This window comes from Crinia signifera, chromosome 7 (assembly GCF_055691185.1).
Source record: "Crinia signifera chromosome 7, ASM5569118v1, whole genome shotgun sequence".
NCBI lineage: Eukaryota > Metazoa > Chordata > Amphibia > Anura > Myobatrachidae > Crinia > Crinia signifera.
In genome coordinates, this window is record NC_139223.1 from 10,058,289 (window position 1) to 10,084,524 (window position 26,236).

Consider the following 26,236-nt stretch of genomic DNA (forward strand, 5'->3'; position numbering starts at 1 on the left):
GTGACAAATGACAAATGCAAGAAGGGCCGATGGCCTTGTGGGCCAATTTTGTGCAGAACATTAGCTGCAGTCATACAGCACCTGTGCCTGCCCCACTGCCTCCCTGTCCATCACTGTGACAGCCGTCACGTCATTTGCATATTGGCGCCATGACGCCGCATCATCACTACCGCTCCTGAGCCCATCTGCTGCCTCCAGTCCTTGCTGCAGGACCAGTCTGCGCTGCACGCCCGCCCAGCCCATCATCACCATGATGTGGCAGCAGCTGCTTCTGAGCTCGCCCTGCTACCTCCAGTCCTGGCCGTCACAGTCTGCGCCGTCCCAGCCGTCATTACCATTTTATCGTCATGACGCCACCGCACCTGACCCACCGACGCCACCACATCCACAGTGACAGTCCTGAGGAGGGGGAAGCTGAGGGGCAGGACAGACTCATCAAACATCATTTCCAGCTGCGGGAGAATCTGCAGCAGGGCACCATGGCAGTGGGGTTCTATTTAGTCACGTGGTGACTGTAGTCGGATCCGTCCTGCAATGCCAGAGCCACTGCCACAGTGCAAGCCAAAACTAGTAAGTGTCCTGCTCTTGTTTTTTGTCTATGGGGCATAACTGTGTGCAGCATATTGTGTAATGGGCATTAACATGTGTGCTTAATGTGTAATGGGCATTACGGTGTGCGGCGTAATGTGTAATGGGCATTACAGTGTGCAGAAATTTGTGTAATGGGCATTACGGTGTGCGCTTAATGTGTAATGGGCATATTATGATGTGCGGCATAATGTGGAATGGGCATAACGGTGTGTGGCATTATGTGGAATGGGCATAACGGTGTGTTCCATAACGTGTAATGGGCATAACGGTGTGTTCCTTAATGTGTAATGAGCAGTGAAATGCCTCCTTTTTGTGGTGCCACGCCTCCTTTCCATGAGGCCACACCCCCTTTTTGCCGTGCGGCTTTTCCGTGCAAGGGTACTGCCTAGTACAGGTGGGCCTGTGTGCTCTAAAAATGCAAGGGCCGATTTTTGGTCTCAGTCCGGCCCTTCTTATACCACTACACCTAATTTAGACGTGATTTGCTTATTAACTTTCCCCCATAATCTTTGGGCTTTTGAGACCCAAGTACAGGACTTTGCAAGATTTATCATTAAATTGTAGTTGTCACATTCTTCACCATTTCTCTAGATTATCATTTGTGTTACCCCTCCTGGTGTGTCTACCCTGTTGCATACATTTGTGTCATCTGCAAAAAGGAATACTCACCCTTCTATACAATTTGCAATGTCATCAATAAAGATATTAAAAAGTACAGATCCCTGGGGTACTCCACTGGTAACATGTCCCTCCTGTGACTCCATTTACTACAACTCTCTGTTTCCTATCCTGCAATCAGGTTCTCATCCATACAACTACTTGTGTTATGTTTATTACAGGTTGTCACGCAGACCACACATAAATGTGAATGGATTAATGACTTGCTACAATCAAAAACTTTCAGTGAGTTTAGTCAGAACGGGGAAATCTCTAAATTTGAAATACATGGAGACGTCAACTTCAAAACGAAAGTGTCCAATTATTCCTGTGTCGTATTTTGTTTTGAAAATGCCTTGTGCGATCCCAAATTGCTTGAAGATGTGACGAGGCTATCTGCCTTTTACGGTAATTAGATTTGCTATCATCTGGAGCATATCTTTTTTAGTGTTTGACAAATGTAAAAAAGTGTATTTATTTAGCTCAGTGCTAAAAAAAATCTCAAATGTGGTCCTCAAGGCACCCCAATGGTCCCGGTTTTACGTTTATCCATGCTTGGCCACAGGTGACTGCTGTAAATGATTTCTCCTCTGTGCGTGCTCCACATCCACGCTCTCCTCTGTGCGTGCGCCACATCCACGCTCTCCTCTGTGCGTGCACCACATCCACACTCTCCTCTGTGCGTACGCCACATCCACGTTCTCCTCTGTGCGTGCACCACATCCACGCTCTCCTCTGTGCGTACGCCACATCCATGTTCTCCTCTGTGCGTGCACCACATCCACGCTCTCCTCTGTGCGTGCACCACATCCACGCTCTCCTCTGTGCGTGCGCCACATCCACACTCTCCTCTGTGCGTGCGGCACATCCACGCTCTCCTCTGTGCGTGCGCCATATCCACGCTCTCCTCTGTACGTGCACCACATCCATGCTCTCCTCTGAGCGTGCGGCACATCCACGCCCTCCTCTGTGCGTGCGCCATGTCCACGCTCTCCTCTGAACGTGCACCACATCCACGCTCTCCTCTGTGCGTGCGCCACATCCACGCTCTCCTCTGTGTGTACACCACATCCACGCTCTCCTCTGTGCGTGCGCCACATCCACACTCTCCTCTGTGTGCGCCACATCCACGCTCTCCTCTGTGCGTGCGCCCCATCCACGCTCTCCTCTGCGCCACATCCACACTCTCCTCTGTGTGCGCCACATCCACGCTCTCCTCTGTGCGTGCGCCCCATCCACGCTCTCCTCTGCGCCACATCCACACTCTCCTCTGTGCGTGCGCCCCATCCACGCTCTCCCTGCGCCACATCCACACTCTCCTCTATGTGTGCCACATCCACGCTCTCCTCTGTGTGTGCCACATCCACGCTCTCCTCTGTGTGTGCCACATCCACACTCTCCTTTGTGTGTGCCACATCCACGCTCTCCTCTGTGTGTGCCACATCCACGCTCTCCTCTGTGTGTGCGCGCCACCATGTGCAAACAGGTCTAATTTACCCCAATATTTGGACTTTAGATCCAAATTCTGAACCAAAACAGGATGATGAAATTAGAACCAAACCACTGTGACCTTGTTTTGCCTATTTGGTTATGTACTCAGTAACTGGGCGCTGTGGATCCCTTGTAGCGCCATATAAATAAAGGATAATAATAATAATGACTGACATACTGGGGCAGAACCCGGTGAAGAAGTACAAATGATTCTAACCCTTGAGTCCACGCAGTAACCAGCCTCTGTCCCTCCCACATGTGGTCCAGCAATGAAGAAGGTCTTGGTTCTGCTTGGTGGGGGACGAGAGGATCCCGGGCTCTCTGAGAAGAAGAAGACAATGAATACATGGTATAAGGAACAGAACTATGAATGTAGCTTTGAGATTCTGTCCCTCACTGACAGTGACATCACCTGGTGTCAGACTCTCCTGGCATCATATGAGAAGAAGATGGAGGGAATAAGACAACTCATACAAGGTAACGTCTGAGATTTCCTTTGTTGGTACAATGGGCCTGATTCAGAGGAGGACACAGTACTGATGTTTGCACAGAGGCACAATGATTTTCCCCTATGGCGCACCTGGAAACCGAGTAATGTGTACGTGTTTGTGTACAATCGGATTGGGATGGCTTTGCCTGGTAAATGATTGCCGCTTTAAAAAAACATCCGAGACCGCACAGCATCCTGTACATCCGCCGAACACTGTATACCACCTTATATACTGTATACCGCCTTATATACTGTATACCACCTTATATACTGTATACCACCTTATATACTGTATACCGCCTTATATACTGTATACCGCCTTATAGACTGTATACCGCCTTATCTCTGTACAGTGTAATCTCAGTTATTTATATATAATTACTGCTCAGTGCAGGTGCTGTAACCCCTACAGTATATAGAAGTGGCTTCACTGAATGATTAAATGTCTTTTACACAGTTGTATATTCTTTTTACAGCAAGTGGAACGTATTCCCCATACAGCTACGTCAAGGTGAGCGGCAATGTGTTACCTACCTGTGTAATGTTACTTCCAGGCTCCACAATATGGCAAACACTAGTGTATACCTCCTATTAATTCTATTTAATACCATAATTAATATGGATCTTTGAAAAAACATGTGAAGAAGGATACTTAGGGGCCTATTGAGGCTTCGGCATTTGCAGCATTGTCCCCTCTCATATGCCCAGTATGGAGACAGGGGAAAATTAGTTCTGGAGCGTTTGTACTCTCAGGTCTGCGCAGGTGCAGGAACGTATTTACTATACATAGAAGCCGTTTGCTGGAGTTTTGTGCTAACAACAACGGCAATCTTTAAATCATGGTGGGGACAGTTTCCGTCACCCATCACAGGTGATTTGTCTTTATAAATAATCTGATAAGTCAGAATCCATACTTAGCGTTAGTCCTGTATCCTCTGCTAATCATAGTAAGATTTACAACATACAAGTTCCATGTCTATTATAAGTTTAAGAAAAATATGGATCTGTTGATTTGTTCTAGGGTATTTCTAGTGACATACGTTATACAAAAACATGGCAGGACTAAGAGTGAAATGAATGGCAGGCTAAATAAATGAGATACGAGAGAATGATGGCGCGTGAGATAGGTGGGAAATGTTATTTATACAATATGAAACAAAAAAACTATAAAAAGTTTACATCCCAAATATGTAATATTGTTTGTGAAGAATAAGTTGACTGGTGCTAACCATGTCCTATTTACCCTCATCATGTGCATCTCTCACTGCCCCCTCCATATCTCTCACTGCCCCCTCCATATCTCTCTCACTGCCCCCTCCATATCTATCTCACAGCCCCTTCATATCTCTCTCACTGCCTCCTCCATATCTCTCTCACTGCCCTCTCCATATCTCTCTCACTGCCCCTCCATATCTCTCACTGCCCCCTCCATATCTCATCACTGCCCCCTCCATATCTCTCACTGCCCCCTCCATATCTCTCACTGCCCCCTCCATATCTCTCTCACTGCCCCCTCCATATCTATCTCACAGCCCCTCCATATCTCTCTCACTGCCTCCTCCATATCTCTCTCACTGCCCTCTCCATATCTCTCTCACTGCCCCTCCATATCTCTCACTGCCCCCTCCATATCTCTCACTGCCCCCTCCATATCTCTCTCACTGCCCCCTCCATATCTCTCTCACTGCCTCCTCCATATCTCTCTCACTGCCCTCTCCATATCTCTCACTGCCCCCTCCATATCTCATCACTGCCCCCTCCATATCTCTCACTGCCCCCTCCATATCTCTCTCACTGCCCCCTCCATATCTCTCTCACTGTCCCCTCCATATATCTCTCACTGCCCCTCCATAACTCTCACTGCCATCTCCATATCTCTCACTGCCCCCTCCATATCTCTCTCACTGCCTCCTCCATATCTCTCTCACTGCCCCTCCATATCTCTCACTGCCCCCTCCATATCTCATCACTGCCCCCTCCATATCTCTCACTGCCCCCTCCATATCTCTCTCACTGCCCCCTCCATATCTCTCTCACTGTCCCCTCCATATATCTCTCACTGACCCTCCATAACTCTCACTGCCATCTCCATATCTCTCACTGCCCCCTCCATATCTCTCTCACTGCCTCCTCCATATCTCTCTCACTGCCCCCTCCATATCTCTCACTGCCCCCTCCATATCTCTCACTGCCTCCTCCATATCTCTCTCACTGCCCCTCCATATCTATCTCACAGCCCCTCCATATCTCTCTCACTGCCTCCTCCATATCTCTCTCACTGCCCTCCATATCTCTCACTGCCCCTCCATATCTCTCACTGCCCCCTCCATATCTCTCTCACTGCCCCCTCCATATCTATTTCACAGCCTCCTCCATATCTCTCTCACTGCCTCCTCCATACCTCTCTCACTGCCCCCTCCATATCTCTCTTACTTCCTCCACCATATCTCTGTCACTGACCCCTCCATGTCTCTCTCACTGCCTCCTCCGTATCTCTCTCACTGCCTCCTCCTTATCTCTCTCACTGCCTCCTCCTTATCTCTCTCACTGCCTCCTCCTTATCTCTCTCACTGCCCCCTCCATATCTCTCTCACTGCCCCCTCCATATCTCTCTCACTGCCTCCTCCATATCTCTCTCACTGCCTCCTCCATATCTCTCTCACTGCCTCCTCCATACCTCTCTCACTGCCCCCTCCATATCTCTCTCACTGCCCCCTCCATATCTCTCTCACTGCCTCCTCCATATCTCTCTCACTGCCCCCTCCATATCTCTCACTGCCCCCTCCATATCTCCCTCTCTCTGCCCCCTCCATATCTCTCACTGCCCCCTCCATATCTCTCACTGCCCCTCCATATCTCTCTCACTGCCCCCTCCATATCTCTCTCACTGCCCCCTCCATATCTCTCTCACTGCCCCCTCCATATCTCTCTCACTGCCCCCTCCATATCTCTCTCACTGCCCCCTCCATATCTCTCACTGCCCCCTCCATATCTATCTCACTGCCTCCTCCATATCTCTCTCACTGCCTCCTCCATATCTCTCTCACTGCCTCCTCCATACCTCTCTCACTGCCCCCTCCATATCTCTCTCACTGCCCCCTCCATATCTCTCTCACTGCCTCCTCCATATCTCTCTCACTGCCCCCTCCATATCTCTCTTACTTCCTCCACCATATCTCTGTCACTGACCCCTCCATGTCTCTCTCACTGCCTCCTCCGTATCTCTCACTGCCTCCTCCTTATCTCTCTCACTGCCTCCTCCTTATCTCTCTCACTGCCCCCTCCATATCTCTCTCACTGCCCCCTCCATATCTCTCTCACTGCCTCCTCCATATCTCTCTCACTGCCTCCTCCATATCTCTCTCACTGCCTCCTCCATACCTCTCTCACTGCCCCCTCCATATCTCTCTCACTGCCCCCTCCATATCTCTCTCACTGCCTCCTCCATATCTCTCTCACTGCCCCCTCCATATCTCTCACTGCCCCCTCCATATCTCCCTCTCTCTGCCCCCTCCATATCTCTCACTGCCCCCTCCATATCTCTCACTGCCCCTCCATATCTCTCTCACTGCCCCCTCCATATCTCTCTCACTGCCCCCTCCATATCTCTCTCACTGCCCCCTCCATATCTCTCTCACTGCCCCCTCCATATCTCTCTCACTGCCCCCTCCATATCTCTCTCACAGCCTCCTCCATATCTCTCTCACTGCCTCCTCCATACCTCTCTCACTGCCCCCTCCATATCTCTCTCACTGCCCCCTCCATATCTCTCTCACTGCCTCCTCCATATCTCTCACTGCCTCCTCCTTATCTCTCTCACTGCCTCCTCCTTATCTCTCTCACTGCCCCCTCCATATCTCTCTCACTGCCCCCTCCATATCTCTCTCACTGCCTCCTCCATATCTCTCTCACTGCCTCCTCCATATCTCTCTCACTGCCTCCTCCATACCTCTCTCACTGCCCCCTCCATATCTCTCACTGCCCCTCCATATCTCTCTCACTGCCTCCTCCATATCTCTCTCACTGCCCCCTCCATATCTCTCACTGCCCCCTCCATATCTCCCTCTCTCTGCCCCCTCCATATCTCTCACTGCCCCCTCCATATCTCTCACTGCCCCTCCATATCTCTCTCACTGCCCCCTCCATATCTCTCTCACTGCCCCCTCCATATCTCTCTCACTGCCCCCTCCATATCTCTCTCACTGCCCCCTCCATATCTCTCACTGCCCCCTCCATATCTATCTCACTGCCTCCTCCATATCTCTCTCACTGCCTCCTCCATATCTCTCTCACTGCCTCCTCCATACCTCTCTCACTGCCCCCTCCATATCTCTCTCACTGCCCCCTCCATATCTCTCTCACTGCCTCCTCCATATCTCTCTCACTGCCCCCTCCATATCTCTCTCACTGCCTCCTCCATATCTCTCTCACTGCCCCCTCCATATCTCTCACTGCCCCCTCCATATCTCCCTCTCTCTGCCCCCTCCATATCTCTCACTGCCCCCTCCATATCTCTCACTGCCCCTCCATATCTCTCTCACTGCCCCCTCCATATCTCTCTCACTGCCCCCTCCATATCTCTCTCACTGCCCCCTCCATATCTCTCTCACTGCCTCCTCCATATCTCTCTCACTGCCCCCTCCATATCTCTCTCACTGCCTCCTCCATATCTCTCTCACTGCCCCCTCCATATCTCTCACTGCCCCCTCCATATCTCCCTCTATCTGCCCCCTCCATATCTCTCACTGCCCCCTCCATATCTCTCACTGCCCCCTCCATATCTCTCTCACTGCCCCCTCCATATCTCTCTCACTGCCCCCTCCATGTCTCTCTCACTGCCCCCTCCATATCTCTCTCACTGCCCCCTCCATATCTCTCTCACTGCCCCCTCCATATCTCTCTCACTGCCCCCTCCATATCTCTCACTGCCCCCTCCATATCTATCTCACAGCCCCTCCATATCTCTCACAGCCCCTCCATATCTCTCACTGCCCCCTCCATATCTCTTACTGCCCCCTCCATATCTCTCACTGCCCCCTCCATATCTCTCTCACTGCCTCCTCCATATCTCTCTCACTGCCCCCTCCATATCTCTCACTGCCCCCTCCATATCTCTCACTGCCCCCTCCATATCTCTCACTGCCCCCTCCATATCTCTCACTGCCCCTCCATATCTCTCTCACTGCCCCCTCCATATCTCTCTCACTGCCCCCTCCATATCTCTCTCACTGCCCCTCCATATCTATCTCACTGCCTCCTCCATATCTATCTCACTGCCTCCTCCATATCTCTCTCACTGCCCCCTCCATATCTCTCTCACTGCCCCCTCCATATCTCTCTCACTGCCCCTCCATATCTCTCTCACTGCCCCCTCCATATCTCTCTCACTGCCCCCTCCATATCTCTCTCACTGCCCCCTCCATATCTCTCTCACTGCCCCCTCCATATCTCTCTCACTGCCCCCTCCATATCTCTCTCACTGCCCCCTCCATATCTCTCTCACTGCCCCTCCATATCTCTCTCACTGCCTCCTCCATATCTCTCACTGCCCCCTCCATATCTCTCACTGCCCCCTCCATATCTCTCTCACTGCCCCCTCCATATCTCTCTCTCTGCCCCCTCCATATCTCTCACTGCCCCTCCATATCTCTCTCACTGCCCCCTCCATATCTCTCTCACTGCCCCTCCATATCTCTATCTCTGCCCCCTCCATATCTCTCTCACTGACCCCCTCCATATCTCTCACTGCCCCCTCCATATCTCTCTCACTGCCCCCTCCATATTTCTCTCACTGCCCCCTCCATATCTCTCTCACTGCCCCCTCCATATCTCTCTCACTGCCCCCTCCGAATCTCTCACTGCCCCCTCCATATCTCTCTCACTGCCACCTCCATATCTCTCTCTCTGCCCCCTCCATATCTCTCTCTCTGCCCCCTCCATATCTCTCTCTCTGCCCCCTCCATATCTCTCTCTCTGCCCCCTCCATATTTCTCTCACTGCCCCATCATATCTCTCTCACTGCCCCTTCATATCTCTCTCACTGCCCCCTCCATATCTCTCTCACTGCCCCCTCCATATCTCTCGCTGCCTCCTGCATATCTCTCACTGCCCTCTCCATATCTCTCACTGCCCCCTCCGTATATCTCTCACTGCCCCCTCCATATCACTCACTGCCTCCTCCATATCTCTTGCTTCCTAGACCATATCTCTCTCACTGACCCCTCCATATCTCTCTCACTACCTCCTCTGTATCTCTCTCACTGCCTCCTCTGTATCTCTCTCACTGCCTCCTCCGTATCTCTCTCACTGCCTCCTCCATATCTCTCTCACTGCCCTCTCCATATCTCTCTCACTGCACCCTCCATATCTCTCTCACTGCTCCCTCCATATCTCTCTCACTTCCTCCTCCATATCTCTCTCACTTCCTCATCCATATCTCTCTCACTGCCCCCTCCATATGTCTCTCACTGCCCCCTCCATATCTCCCGCTGCCCCCTCCATATCTCCCGCTGGCCCCCTCCATATCTCAAACTGCCCCTCCATATGTGTCCACTGCCTCCTCCATATCTCTCTCACTGCCCCCTCTGTATATCTCTCATTGGGCCAGATGTACTAAGCTCCAAAAGTGATAAAATGGAGAGTGCTAAACAGCCAGCCAATAAGCTCCTACCTGCCATATCACAGACTGTGTTTGAAAAGTGTCAGGCAGGAGCTGATTGGTTGGTTGTTTATCACTCTCCATTTGATCACTTTTGAAGCTTAGTACATCCAGCCCATTGTCCCATCCATAAAGTATCTCTCACTGGGGGAGATTCTCTAAACTAAAAATGCAGTAAAAACCCCATTGTCAGTTACCGCGGCAGGGGGCATCGCCAGAAAAATCTGGCAATGCCCCATAGAAGCCTATGGGCTTCTAACGTGACCCCCTGCCGCTCCGCACCGACCCACCGCCGCCCCGCACCCCCCCCCCCCTCACCTGTGTCCTCCTCCTCCCAGCACTATGATCCTCTTCCGGGTGCAGGGAGGAGGAGAGCCAGCAGCAGCAGCACAGTGCCGGGTAAGGGAGGGAGGGGGGACCCACTGACTCACCGCAAAGGACAGCTCTTAACGCAAGAGCTGTCCTTTGCCATAATTATCGCATATGTTACAGCATATGCGATAATTATGTATGCAATAGCCGGCGATAGGGGGCGGTAAGGGGTGCAGATGTTAGAGCCCCTCCATATCTCTCTCACTGCCCCCTCCATATCTATCTCACTGCCACCTCCATATCTCTCACTGCCTCCTCCATAGCTCTCTCTCACTTCGTCCTCCATATCTCTCTCACTTCGTCCTCCATATCTCTCTCACTGCCCCTCCATATCTCTATCACTGCCCCTCCATATCTCTCACTGCCCCCTCCATATCTCTCTCACTGCCCCCTCCATATCTCTCTCACTTCCTCCACCATATCTCTCTCACTGACCCCTCCATGTCTCTCTCACTGCCTCCTCTATATCTCTCTCACTGCCTCCTCCATATCTCTCTCACTGCCTCCTCCATATCTCTCTTACTGCCCCCTCCATATCTCTCTCACTGCACCCTGCATATCTCTCTCACTGCCCCCTCCATATCTATCTCTCACTGCCCCCTCCATATCTCTCTCACTTCCTCCTCCATATCTCTCTCACTTCCTCCTTCATATCTCTCTCACTGCCTCCTCCATATCTCTCTCACTTCCTCCATATCTCTCTCACTGCCCCCTCCATATCTCTCTCACTGCCCCTTCCATATCTCTCACTGCCCCTCCATATATCTATCACTGCCCCCTCCATATCTATCTATCTCTCTCACTGCCCCCTCCATATCTCTCTCACTGCCCCCTCCATATCTCTCTCACTTCCTCCTCCATATTTCTCTCACTTCCCGTCCATATCTCTCACTGCCTCCACCATATCTCTCTCACTTCCTCCTCCATATCTCTCTCACTGCCCCCTCCATATCTCTCTCACTGCCCCTCCATATCTCTCACTGCCCCTTCCATATCTCTCACTGCCCCTTCTATCTCTTTCACTGCCTCCTCCATGTCTCTCTCACTGCCTCCTCCATGTCTCTCTCACTGCCTCCTCCATATCTCTCTCACTGCCTCCTCCATATCTCTCTCACTGCCTCCTCCATATCTCTCTCACTGCCCCTCAATATCTCTCACTGCCCCCTCCTTATCTCTAACTGCCCCCTCCATGTCTCTCTCACTGCCTCCTCCATGTCTCTCTCACTGCCCCCTCCATATCTCTCTCACTGCCCCCTCTTCATATCTCTTACTGCCTCCTCCATATCTCTCTCACTGCCCCTCCATATCTCTCTCGCTGCCCCCTCCATATCTCTCTCACTGCCTCCTCCATATCTCTCTCACTGCCTCCTCCATATCTCTCTCACTGCCTCCTCCATATCTCTCTCTACCCCCTCCATATCTCTCACTGCCCCCTCCATATCTCTCTCACTGCCCCCTCCATATCTCTCTCACTGCCTCCTCCATATCTCTCTCACTGCCCCCTCCATATCTTTTACTGCCTACTCCATAACTCTCTCACTGCCTCCTCCATATCTCTCTCACTGCCTCCTCCATATCTCTCTCACTGCCTCCTCCATACCTCTCTCACTGCCTCCTCCATATCTCTCTCACTGCCCCCTCCATATATCTGACTCCCCCCATATCTCTCACTGCCCCCTCCATATATCACTGCCTCCTCCATATCTCCCTCACTTCCTCCTCCATATCTCTCTCACTTCCCCCTCCATATCTCTCTAAATGCCCCTTCATATCTCTCTCACTGCCACCTCAATATCTCTCTCACTGCCCCTCCATATATCTCTCACTTCCTCCTCCATATCTCTCTCACTGCCTCCTCCATATCTCTCTCACTGCCTCCTCCATATCTCTCTCACTGCCTCCTCCATACTGTACCTCTCTCACTGCCCCCTCCATATCTCTCTCACTGCCCCCTCCATATCTCTCTCACTGCCTCCTCCATATCTCTCTCACTGCCCCCTCCATATCTCTCTCACTGCCTCCTCCATATCTCTCTCACTGCCGCCTCCATATCTCTTACTGCCCCCTCCATATCTCCCTCTCTCTGCCCCCTCCATATCTCTCACTGCCCCCTCCATATCTCTCACTGCCCCTCCATATCTCTCTCACTGCCCCCTCCATATCTCTCTCACTGCCCCCTCCATATCTCTCACTGCCCCCTCCATATCTCTCTCACTGCCCCCTCCATATCTCTCTCACTGCCCCCTCCATATCTCTCTCACTGCCCCCTCCATATCTTTCACTGCCCCCTCCATATCTATCTCACAGCCCCTCCATATCTCTCACTGCCCCCTCCATATCTCTCACTGCCCCTCCATATCTCTTACTGCCCCCTCCTAATCTCTCACTGCCCCCTCCATATCTCTCTCACTGCCTCCTCCATATCTCTCTCACTGCCCCCTCCATATCTCTCACTGCCCCCTCCATATCTCTCACTGCCCCCTCCATATCTCTCTCTCTGCCCCCTCCATATCTCTCACTGCCCCCTCCATATCTCTCACTGCCCCTCCATATCTCTCTCACTGCCCCCTCCATATCTCTCTCACTGCCCCCTCCATATCTCTCTCACTGCCCCTCCATATCTCTCTCACTGCCCCCTCCATATCTCTCTCACTGCCCCCTCCATATCTCTCTCACTGCCCCCTCCATATCTCTCTCACTGCCCCCTCCATATCTCTCTCACTGCCCCCTCCATATCTCTCTCACTGCCCCTCCATATCTCTATCTCTGACCCCTCCATATCTCTCTCACTGCCCCCTCCATATCTCTCCCACTGCCCCCTCCATATCTCTCTCACTGCCCCTATCTCTCTCACTGCCCCCTCCATATCTCTCTCACTGCCCCCTCCATATCTCTCTCACTGCCCCCTCCATATCTCTCTCACTGCCCCTCCATATCTCTATCTCTGCCCCCTCCATATCTCTCTCACTGCCCCCTCCATATCTCTCTCACTGCCCCCTCCATATCTCTCTCACTGCCCCCTCCGAATCTCTCACTGCCCCCTCCATATCTCTCTCACTGCCCCCTCCATATTTCTCTCACTGCCCCTCCATATCTCTCTCACTGCCCCCTCCATATCTCTCACTGCCCCCTCCATATCTATCTCACAGCCCCTCCATATCTCTCACTGCCCCCTCCATATCTCTCACTGCCCCTCCATATCTCTTACTGCCCCCTCCATATCTCTCACTGCCCCCTCCATATCTCTCTCACTGCCTCCTCCATATCTCTCTCACTGCCCCCTCCATATCTCTCACTGCCCCCTCCATATCTCTCACTGCCCCCTCCATATCTCTCTCACTGCCCCCTCCATATCTCTCTCTCTGCCCCCTCCATATCTCTCACTGCCCCTCCATATCTCTCTCACTGCCCCCTCCATATCTCTCTCACTGCCCCCTCCATATCTCTATCTCTGCCCCCTCCATATCTCTCTCACTGCCCCCTCCATATCTCTCACTGCCCCCTCCATATCTCTCTTACTGCCCCCTCCATATTTCTCTCACTGCCCCCTCCATATCTCTCTCACTGCCCCCTCCATATCTCTCTCACTGCCCCCTCCGAATCTCTCACTGCCCCCTCCATATCTCTCTCACTGCCACCTCCATATCTCTCTCTCTGCCCCCTCCATATCTCTCTCTCTGCCCCCTCCATATCTCTCTCTGCCACCTCCATATCTCTCTCTCTGCCCCCTCCATATTTCTCTCACTGCCCCATCATATCTCTCTCACTGCCCCTCCATATCTCTCTCACTGCCCCCTCCATATCTCTCTCACTGCCCCCTCCATATCTCTCTCACTGCCCCCTCCATATCTCTCGCTGCCTCCTGCATATCTCTCACTGCCCTCTCCATATCTCTCACTGCCCCCTCCGTATATCTCTCACTGCCCCCTCCATATCTCTCACTGCCTCCTCCATATCTCTTGCTTCCTAGACCATATCTCTCTCACTGACCCCTCCATATCTCTCTCACTACCTCCTCTGTATCTCTCTCACTGCCTCCTCTGTATCTCTCTCACTGCCTCCTCCGTATCTCTCTCACTGCCTCCTCCATATCTCTCTCACTGCCCCCTCCATATCTCTCTCACTGCACCCTCCATATCTCTCTCACTGCTCCCTCCATATCTCTCTCACTTCCTCCTCCATATCTCTCTCACTGCCTCCTCCATATGTCTCTCACTGCCCCCTCCATATCTCCCGCTGCCCCCTCCATATCTCAAACTGCCCCTCCATATGTCTCACTGCCTCCTCCATATCTCTCTCACTGCCCCCTCCGTATATATATATCACACTGCCTCCTCCATATCTCTCTCACTGCCCCCTCTGTATATCTCTCATTGGGCCAGATGTACTAAGCTCCAAAAGTGATAAAATGGAGAGTGCTAAACAGCCAGCCAATAAGCTCCTACCTGCCCTATCACAGACTGTGTTTGAAAAGTGTCAGGCAGGAGCTGATTGGTTGGTTGTTTATCACTCTCCATTTGATCACTTTTGAAGCTTAGTACATCCAGCCCATTGTCCCATCCAAAAAGTATCTCTCACTGGGGGAGATTCTCTAAACTAAAAATGCAGTAAAAACCCCATTGTCAGGTTACCTCGGCGGGGGGCATCGCCAGAAAAATCTGGCAATGCCCCATAGAAGCCTATGGGCTTCTAACGTGACCCCCTGCCGCTCCGCACCGACCCACCGCCGCCCCCCCCCCCCCCCCTCACCTGTGTCCTCCTCGCAGCACTATGATCCTCTTCCGGGTGCAGGGAGGAGGAGAGCCAGCAGCAGCAGCAGCAGCACAGTGCCGGGTAAGGGAGGGAGGGGGGACCCACTGACTCACCGCAAAGGACAGCTCTTAACGCAAGAGCTGTCCTTTGCCATAATTATCGCATATGTTACAGCATATGCGATAATTATGTATGCAATAGCCGGCGATAGGGGGCGGTAAGGGGGTGCAGATGTTAGAGCCCCTCCATATCTCTCTCACTGCCCCCTCCATATCTATCTCACTGCCACCTCCATATCTCTCACTGCCTCCTCCATAGCTCTCTCTCACTTCGTCCTCCATATCTCTCTCACTTCGTCCTCCATATCTCTCTCACTGCCCCTCCATATCTCTATCACTGCCCCTCCATATCTCTCTCACTGCCCCCTCCATATCTCTCTCACTGCCCCCTCCATATCTCTCTCACTTCCTCCACCATATCTCTCTCACTGACCCCTCCATGTCTCTCTCACTGCCTCCTCTATATCTCTCTCACTGCCTCCTCCATATCTCTCTCACTGCCTCCTCCATATCTCTCTTACTGCCCCCTCCATATCTCTCTCACTGCACCCTGCATATCTCTCTCACTGCCCCCTCCATATCTATCTCTCACTGCCCCCTCCATATCTCTCTCTCTTCCTCCTCCATATCTCTCTCACTTCCTCCTTCATATCTCTCTCACTGCCTCCTCCATATCTCTCTCACTTCCTCCATATCTCTCTCACTGCCCCCTCCATATCTCTCTCACTGCCCCTTCCATATCTCTCACTGCCCCTCCATATATCTATCACTGCCCCCTCCATATCTATCTATCTCTCTCACTGCCCCCTCCATATCTCTCTCACTGCCCCCTCCATATCTCTCTCACTTCCTCCTCCATATTTCTCTCACTTCCCGTCCATATCTCTCACTGCCTCCACCATATCTCTCTCACTTCCTCCTCCATATCTCTCTCACTGCCCCCTCCATATCTCTCTCACTGCCCCTCCATATCTCTCACTGCCCCTTCCATATCTCTCACTGCCCCTTCTATCTCTCTCACTGCCTCCTCCATGTCTCTCTCACTGCCTCCTCCATGTCTCTCTCACTGCCTCCTCCATATCTCTCTCACTGCCTCCTCCATATCTCTCTCACTGCCTCCTCCATATCTCTCTCACTGCCCCTCAATATCTCTCACTGCCCCCTCCTTATCTCTAACTGCCCCCTCCATGTCTCTCTCACTGCCTCCTCCATGTCTCTCTCACTGCCCCCTCCATATCTCTCTCACTGCCCCCTCTTCATATCTCTTACTGCCTCCTCCATATCTCTCTCACTGCCCCTCCATATCTCTCTCGCTGCCCCCTCCATATCTCTCTCACTGCCTCCTCCATATCTCTCTCACTGCCTCCTCCATATCTCTCTCACTGCCTCCTCCATATCTCTCTCTACCCCCTCCATATCTCTCACTGCCCCCTCCATATCTCTCTCACTGCCCCCTCCATATCTCTCTCACTGCCTCCTCCATATCTCTCTCACTGCCTCCTCCATATCTCTCTTACTGCCCCCTCCATATCTCTCACTGCCTACTCCATAACTCTCTCACTGCCTCCTCCATATCTCTCTCACTGCCTCCTCCATACCTCTCTCACTGCCTCCTCCATATCTCTCTCACTGCCCCCTCCATATATCTGACTCCCCCCATATCTCTCACTGCCCCCTCCATATATCACTGCCTCCTCCATATCTCCCTCACTTCCTCCTTCATATCTCTCTCACTTTCCCCTCCATATCTCTCTAAATGCCCCTTCATATCTCTCTCACTGCCACCTCAATATCTCTCTCACTGCCCCTCCATATCTCTCTCACTTCCTCCTCCATATCTCTCTCACTGCCTCCTCCATATCTCTCTCACTGCCCCCTCAATATCTCTCTCACTGCCCCCTCCATATCTCTCTCACTGCCTCCTCCATATCTCCCTCACTGCCCCCTCCATATCTCTCTCACTGCCCCCTCCATATCTCTCTCACTGCCCCTTCCATATCTCTCACTGCCCCCTCTATCTCTCTCACTGCCTCCTCCATGTCTCTCTCTCTGCCTCCTCCATGTCTCTCTCACTGCCCCCTCCATATCTCTCTCACTTCCTCCTCCATATTTCTCTCACTTCCCGTCCATATCTCTCACTGCCTCCACCATATCTCTCTCACTTCCTCCTCCATATCTCTCTCACTGCCCCCTCCATATCTCTCTCACTGCCCCTCCATATCTCTCACTGCCCCTTCCATATCTCTCACTGCCCCTTCTATCTCTCTCACTGCCTCCTCCATGTCTCTCTCACTGCCTCCTCCATGTCTCTCTCACTGCCTCCTCCATATCTCTCTCACTGCCTCCTCCATATCTCTCTCACTGCCTCCTCCATATCTCTCTCACTGCCCCTCAATATCTCTCACTGCCCCCTCCTTATCTCTAACTGCCCCCTCCATGTCTCTCTCACTGCCTCCTCCATGTCTCTCTCACTGCCCCCTCCATATCTCTCTCACTGCCCCCTCTTCATATCTCTTACTGCCTCCTCCATATCTCTCTCACTGCCCCTCCATATCTCTCTCGCTGCCCCCTCCATATCTCTCTCACTGCCTCCTCCATATCTCTCTCACTGCCTCCTCCATATCTCTCTCACTGCCTCCTCCATATCTCTCTCTACCCCCTCCATATCTCTCACTGCCCCCTCCATATCTCTCTCACTGCCCCCTCCATATCTCTCTCACTGCCTCCTCCATATCTCTCTCACTGCCCCCTCCATATCTCTCACTGCCTACTCCATAACTCTCTCACTGCCTCCTCCATATCTCTCTCACTGCCTCCTCCATATCTCTCTCACTGCCTCCTCCATACCTCTCTCACTGCCTCCTCCATATCTCTTTCACTGCCCCCTCCATATATCTGACTCCCCCCATATCTCTCACTGCCCCCTCCATATATCACTGCCTCCTCCATATCTCCCTCACTTCCTCCTCCATATCTCTCTCACTTCCCCCTCCATATCTCTCTAAATGCCCCTTCATATCTCTCTCACTGCCACCTCAATATCTCTCTCACTGCCCCTCCATATATCTCTCACTTCCTCCTCCATATCTCTCTCACTGCCTCCTCCATATCTCTCTCACTGCCTCCTCCATATCTCTCTCACTGCCTCCTCCATACTGTACCTCTCTCACTGCCCCCTCCATATCTCTCTCACTGCCCCCTCCATATCTCTCTCACTGCCTCCTCCATATCTCTCTCACTGCCCCCTCCATATCTCTCTCACTGCCTCCTCCATATCTCTCTCACTGCCCCCTCCATATCTCTTACTGCCCCCTCCATATCTCCCTCTCTCTGCCCCCTCCATATCTCTCACTGCCCCCTCCATATCTCTCACTGCCCCTCCATATCTCTCTCACTGCCCCCTCCATATCTCTCTCACTGCCCCCTCCATATCTCTCACTGCCCCCTCCATATCTCTCTCACTGCCCCCTCCATATCTCTCTCACTGCCCCCTCCATATCTCTCTCACTGCCCCCTCCATATCTTTCACTGCCCCCTCCATATCTATCTCACAGCCCCTCCATATCTCTCACTGCCCCCTCCATATCTCTCACTGCCCCTCCATATCTCTTACTGCCCCCTCCTAATCTCTCACTGCCCCCTCCATATCTCTCTCACTGCCTCCTCCATATCTCTCTCACTGCCCCCTCCATATCTCTCACTGCCCCCTCCATATCTCTCACTGCCCCCTCCATATCTCTCTCTCTGCCCCCTCCATATCTCTCACTGCCCCCTCCATATCTCTCACTGCCCCTCCATATCTCTCTCACTGCCCCCTCCATATCTCTCTCACTGCCCCCTCCATATCTCTCTCACTGCCCCTCCATATCTCTCTCACTGCCCCCTCCATATCTCTCTCACTGCCCCCTCCATATCTCTCTCACTGCCCCCTCCATATCTCTCTCACTGCCCCCTCCATATCTCTCTCACTGCCCCCTCCATATCTCTCTCACTGCCCCTCCATATCTCTATCTCTGCCCCCTCCATATCTCTCTCACTGCCCCCTCCATATCTCTCCCACTGCCCCCTCCATATCTCTCTCACTGCCCCTATCTCTCTCACTGCCCCCTCCATATCTCTCTCACTGCCCCCTCCATATCTCTCTCACTGCCCCCTCCATATCTATCTCACTGCCCCTCCATATCTCTATCTCTGCCCCCTCCATATCTCTCTCACTGCCCCCTCCATATCTCTCTCACTGCCCCCTCCATATCTCTCTCACTGCCCCCTCCGAATCTCTCACTGCCCCCTCCATATCTCTCTCACTGCCCCCTCCATATTTCTCTCACTGCCCCTCCATATCTCTCTCACTGCCCCCTCCATATCTCTCACTGCCCCCTCCATATCTATCTCACAGCCCCTCCATATCTCTCACTGCCCCCTCCATATCTCTCACTGCCCCTCCATATCTCTTACTGCCCCCTCCATATCTCTCACTGCCCCCTCCATATCTCTCTCACTGCCTCCTCCATATCTCTCTCACTGCCCCCTCCATATCTCTCACTGCCCCCTCCATATCTCTCACTGCCCCCTCCATATCTCTCTCACTGCCCCCTCCATATCTCTCTCTCTGCCCCCTCCATATCTCTCACTGCCCCTCCATATCTCTCTCACTGCCCCCTCCATATCTCTCTCACTGCCCCCTCCATATCTCTATCTCTGCCCCCTCCATATCTCTCTCACTGCCCCCTCCATATCTCTCACTGCCCCCTCCATATCTCTCTCACTGCCCCCTCCATATTTCTCTCACTGCCCCCTCCATATCTCTCTCACTGCCCCCTCCATATCTCTCTCACTGCCCCCTCCGAATCTCTCACTGCCCCCTCCATATCTCTCTCACTGCCACCTCCATATCTCTCTCTCTGCCCCCTCCATATCTCTCTCTCTGCCCCCTCCATATCTCTCTCTCTGCCACCTCCATATCTCTCTCTCTGCCCCCTCCATATTTCTCTCACTGCCCCATCATATCTCTCTCACTGCCCCTCCATATCTCTCTCACTGCCCCCTCCATATCTCTCTCACTGCCCCCTCCATATCTCTCGCTGCCTCCTGCATATCTCTCACTGCCCTCTCCATATCTCTCACTGCCCCCTCCGTATATCTCTCACTGCCCCCTCCATATCTCTCACTGCCTCCTCCATATCTCTTGCTTCCTAGACCATATCTCTCTCACTGACCCCTCCATATCTCTCTCACTACCTCCTCTGTATCTCTCTCACTGCCTCCTCTGTATCTCTCTCACTGCCTCCTCCGTATCTCTCTCACTGCCTCCTCCATATCTCTCTCACTGCCCCCTCCATATCTCTCTCACTGCACCCTCCATATCTCTCTCACTGCCCCCTCCATATCTCTCTCACTGCCCCCTCCATATCTCTCTCACTGCCCCTCCATATCTCTATCTCTGCCCCCTCCATATCTCTCTCACTGCCCCCTCCATATCTCTCCCACTGCCCCCTCCATATCTCTCTCACTGCCCCTATCTCTCTCACTGCCCCCTCCATATCTCTCTCACTGCCCCCTCCATATCTCTCTCACTGCCCCCTCCATATCTCTCTCACTGCCCCTCCATATCTCTATCTCTGCCCCCTCCATATCTCTCTCACTGCCCCCTCCATATCTCTCTCACTGCCCCCTCCATATCTCTCTCACTGCCCCCTCCGAATCTCTCACTGCCCCCTCCATATCTCTCTCACTGCCCCCTCCATATTTCTCTCACTGCCCCTCCATATCTCTCTCACTGCCCCCTCCATATCTCTCACTGCCCCCTCCATATCTATCTCACAGCCCCTCCATATCTCTCACTGCCCCCTCCATATCTCTCACTGCCCCTCCATATCTCTTACTGCCCCCTCCATATCTCTCACTGCCCCCTCCATATCTCTCTCACTGCCTCCTCCATATCTCTCTCACTGCCCCCTCCATATCTCTCACTGCCCCCTCCATATCTCTCACTGCCCCCTCCATATCTCTCTCACTGCCCCCTCCATATCTCTCTCTCTGCGCCCTCCATATCTCTCACTGCCCCTCCATATCTCTCTCACTGCCCCCTCCATATCTCTCTCACTGCCCCCTCCATATCTCTATCTCTGCCCCCTCCATATCTCTCTCACTGCCCCCTCCATATCTCTCACTGCCCCCTCCATATCTCTCTCACTGCCCCCTCCATATTTCTCTCACTGCCCCCTCCATATCTCTCTCACTGCCCCCTCCATATCTCTCTCACTGCCCCCTCCGAATCTCTCACTGCCCCCTCCATATCTCTCTCACTGCCACCTCCATATCTCTCTCTCTGCCCCCTCCATATCTCTCTCTCTGCCCCCTCCATATCTCTCTCTCTGCAACCTCCATATCTCTCTCTCTGCCCCCTCCATATTTCTCTCACTGCCCCATCATATCTCTCTCACTGCCCCTCCATATCTCTCTCACTGCCCCCTCCATATCTCTCTCACTGCCCCCTCCATATCTCTCTCACTGCCCCCTCCATATCTCTCGCTGCCTCCTGCATATCTCTCACTGCCCTCTCCATATCTCTCACTGCCCCCTCCGTATATCTCTCACTGTCCCCTCCATATCTCTCACTGCCTCCTCCATATCTCTTGCTTCCTAGACCATATCTCTCTCACTGACCCCTCCATATCTCTCTCACTACCTCCTCTGTATCTCTCTCACTGCCTCCTCTGTATCTCTCTCACTGCCTCCTCCGTATCTCTCTCACTGCCTCCTCCATATCTCTCTCACTGCCCCCTCCATATCTCTCTCACTGCACCCTCCATATCTCTCTCACTGCTCCCTCCATATCTCTCTCACTTCCTCCTCCATATCTCTCTCACTGCCTCCTCCATATGTCTCTCACTGCCCCCTCCATATCTCCCGCTGCCCCCTCCATATCTCAAACTGCCCCTCCATATGTCTCACTACCTCCTCCATATCTCTCTCACTGCCCCCTCCGTATATATATATCACACTCCCTCCTCCATATCTCTCTCACTGCCCCCTCTGTATATCTCTCATTGGGCCAGATGTACTAAGCTCCAAAAGTGATAAAATGGAGAGTGCTAAACAGCCAGCCAATAAGCTCCTACCTGCCCTATCACAGACTGTGTTTGAAAAGTGTCAGGCAGGAGCTGATTGGTTGGTTGTTTATCACTCTCCATTTGATCACTTTTGAAGCTTAGTACATCCAGCCCATTGTCCCATCCAAAAAGTATCTCTCACTGGGGGAGATTCTCTAAACTAAAAATGCAGTAAAAACCCCATTGTCAGGTTACCTCGGCGGGGGGCATCGCCAGAAAAATCTGGCAATGCCCCATAGAAGCCTATGGGCTTCTAACGTGACCCCCTGCCGCTCCGCACCGACCCACCGCCGCCCCCCCCCCCCCCCCCCACCTGTGTCCTCCTCCCAGCACTATGATCCTCTTCCGGGTGCAGGGAGGAGGAGAGCCAGCATCAGCAGCAGCACAGTGCCGGGTAAGGGAGGGAGGGGGGACCCACTGACTCACCGCAAAGGACAGCTCTTAACGCAAGAGCTGTCCTTTGCCATAATTATCGCATATGTTACAGCATATGCGATAATTATGTATGCAATAGCCGGCGATAGGGGGCGGTAAGGGGGTGCAGATGTTAGAGCCCCTCCATATCTCTCTCACTGCCCCCTCCATATCTATCTCACTGCCACCTCCATATCTCTCACTGCCTCCTCCATAGCTCTCTCTCACTTCGTCCTCCATATCTCTCTCACTTCGTCCTCCATATCTCTCTCACTGCCCCTCCATATCTCTATCACTGCCCCTCCATATCTCTCTCACTGCCCCCTCCATATCTCTCTCACTGCCCCCTCCATATCTCTCTCACTTCCTCCACCATATCTCTCTCACTGACCCCTCCATGTCTCTCTCACTGCCTCCTCTATATCTCTCTCACTGCCTCCTCCATATCTCTCTCACTGCCTCCTCCATATCTCTCTTACTGCCCCCTCCATATCTCTCTCACTGCACCCTGCATATCTCTCTCACTGCCCCCTCCATATCTATCTCTCACTGCCCCCTCCATATCTCTCTCTCTTCCTCCTCCATATCTCTCTCACTTCCTCCTTCATATCTCTCTCACTGCCTCCTCCATATCTCTCTCACTTCCTCCATATCTCTCTCACTGCCCCCTCCATATCTCTCTCACTGCCCCTTCCATATCTCTCACTGCCCCTCCATATATCTATCACTGCCCCCTCCATATCTATCTATCTCTCTCACTGCCCCCTCCATATCTCTCTCACTGCCCCCTCCATATCTCTCTCACTTCCTCCTCCATATTTCTCTCACTTCCCGTCCATATCTCTCACTGCCTCCACCATATCTCTCTCACTTCCTCCTCCATATCTCTCTCACTGCCCCCTCCATATCTCTCTCACTGCCCCTCCATATCTCTCACTGCCCCTTCCATATCTCTCACTGCCCCTTCTATCTCTCTCACTGCCTCCTCCATGTCTCTCTCACTGCCTCCTCCATGTCTCTCTCACTGCCTCCTCCATATCTCTCTCACTGCCTCCTCCATATCTCTCTCACTGCCTCCTCCATATCTCTCTCACTGCCCCTCAATATCTCTCACTGCCCCCTCCTTATCTCTAACTGCCCCCTCCATGTCTCTCTCACTGCCTCCTCCATGTCTCTCTCACTGCCCCCTCCATATCTCTCTCACTGCCCCCTCTTCATATCTCTTACTGCCTCCTCCATATCTCTCTCACTGCCCCTCCATATCTCTCTCGCTGCCCCCTCCATATCTCTCTCACTGCCTCCTCCATATCTCTCTCACTGCCTCCTCCATATCTCTCTCACTGCCTCCTCCATATCTCTCTCTACCCCCTCCATATCTCTCACTGCCCCCTCCATATCTCTCTCACTGCCCCCTCCATATCTCTCTCACTGCCTCCTCCATATCTCTCTCACTGCCTCCTCCATATCTCTCTCACTGCCCCCTCCATATCTCTCACTGCCTACTCCATAACTCTCTCACTGCCTCCTCCATATCTCTCTCACTGCCTCCTCCATACCTCTCTCACTGCCTCCTCCATATCTCTCTCACTGCCCCCTCCATATATCTGACTCCCCCCATATCTCTCACTGCCCCCTCCATATATCACTGCCTCCTCCATATCTCCCTCACTTCCTCCTCCATATCTCTCTCACTTCCCCCTCCATATCTCTCTAAATGCCCCTTCATATCTCTCTCACTGCCACCTCAATATCTCTCTCACTGCCCCTCCATATCTCTCTCACTTCCTCCTCCATATCTCTCTCACTGCCTCCTCCATATCTCTCTCACTGCCCCCTCAATATCTCTCTCACTGCCCCCTCCATATCTCTCTCACTGCCTCCTCCATATCTCCCTCACTGCCCCCTCCATATCTCTCTCACTGCCCCCTCCATATCTCTCTCACTGCCCCTTCCATATCTCTCACTGCCCCCTCTATCTCTCTCACTGCCTCCTCCATGTCTCTCTCTCTGCCTCCTCCATGTCTCTCTCACTGCCCCCTCCATATCTCTCTCACTTCCTCCTCCATATTTCTCTCACTTCCCGTCCATATCTCTCACTGCCTCCACCATATCTCTCTCACTTCCTCCTCCATATCTCTCTCACTGCCCCCTCCATATCTCTCTCACTGCCCCTCCATATCTCTCACTGCCCCTTCCATATCTCTCACTGCCCCTTCTATCTCTCTCACTGCCTCCTCCATGTCTCTCTCACTGCCTCCTCCATGTCTCTCTCACTGCCTCCTCCATATCTCTCTCACTGCCTCCTCCATATCTCTCTCACTGCCTCCTCCATATCTCTCTCACTGCCCCTCAATATCTCTCACTGCCCCCTCCTTATCTCTAACTGCCCCCTCCATGTCTCTCTCACTGCCTCCTCCATGTCTCTCTCACTGCCCCCTCCATATCTCTCTCACTGCCCCCTCTTCATATCTCTTACTGCCTCCTCCATATCTCTCTCACTGCCCCTCCATATCTCTCTCGCTGCCCCCTCCATATCTCTCTCACTGCCTCCTCCATATCTCTCTCACTGCCTCCTCCATATCTCTCTCACTGCCTCCTCCATATCTCTCTCTACCCCCTCCATATCTCTCACTGCCCCCTCCATATCTCTCTCACTGCCCCCTTCATTTCTCTCTCACTGCCTCCTCCATATCTCTCTCACTGCCTCCTCCATATCTCTCTCACTGCCCCCTCCATATCTCTCACTGCCTACTCCATAACTCTCTCACTGCCTCCTCCATATCTCTCTCACTGCCTCCTCCATACCTCTCTCACTGCCTCCTCCATATCTCTCTCACTGCCCCCTCCATATATCTGACTCCCCCCATATCTCTCACTGCCCCCTCCATATATCACTGCCTCCTCCATATCTCCCTCACTTCCTCCTCCATATCTCTCTCACTTCCCCCTCCATATCTCTCTAAATGCCCCTTCATATCTCTCTCACTGCCACCTCAATATCTCTCTCACTGCCCCTCCATATCTCTCTCACTTCCTCCTCCATATCTCTCTCACTGCCTCCTCCATATCTCTCTCACTGCCCCCTCAATATCTCTCTCACTGCCCCCTCCATATCTCTCTCACTGCCTCCTCCATATCTCCCTCACTGCCCCCTCCATATCTCTCTCACTGCCCCCTCCATATCTCTCTCACTGCCCCTTCCATATCTCTCACTGCCCCCTCTATCTCTCTCACTGCCTCCTCCATGTCTCTCTCTCTGCCTCCTCCATGTCTCTCTCACTGCCCCCTCCATATCTCTCTCACTGCCTCCTCCATATCTCTCACTGCCTCTCCATATCTCTCTCACTGCCTCCTCCATATCGCTCCCACTGCCTCCTCCATATCTCTCTCACTGCCTCCTCCATACCTCTCTCACTGCCCCCTCCATATCTCTCTCACTGCCCCCTCCATATCTCTCTTACTGCCTCCTCCATATCTCTCTCACTGCCCCCTCCATATCTCTCACTGCCCCCTCCATATCTCCCTCTCTCTGCCCCCTCCATATCTCTCACTGCCCCCTCCATATCTCTCACTGCCCCTCCATATCTCTCTCACTGCCCCCTCCATATCTCTCTCACTGCCCCCTCCATATATCTCTCAC

The 26,236-nt window shown here is 52.7% G+C and overlaps 1 protein-coding gene across 2 annotated transcripts in view; it reads left to right on the forward strand.

The window, feature by feature from the left end:
• Nucleotides 1-26,236, forward strand: part of LOC146019752 (uncharacterized) — a 96,554-nt gene that overhangs the window by 40,174 nt on the left and 30,144 nt on the right. For both annotated transcript variants that reach the window (XM_083152282.1, XM_083152283.1), the window contains exons 5-7: nt 1,431-1,656; nt 3,007-3,216; nt 3,706-3,740. In XM_083152282.1, the coding sequence (XP_083008408.1) occupies nt 1,431-1,656; nt 3,007-3,216; nt 3,706-3,740 (471 nt within the window). The remainder of the gene's footprint in view (nt 1-1,430; nt 1,657-3,006; nt 3,217-3,705; nt 3,741-26,236) is intronic.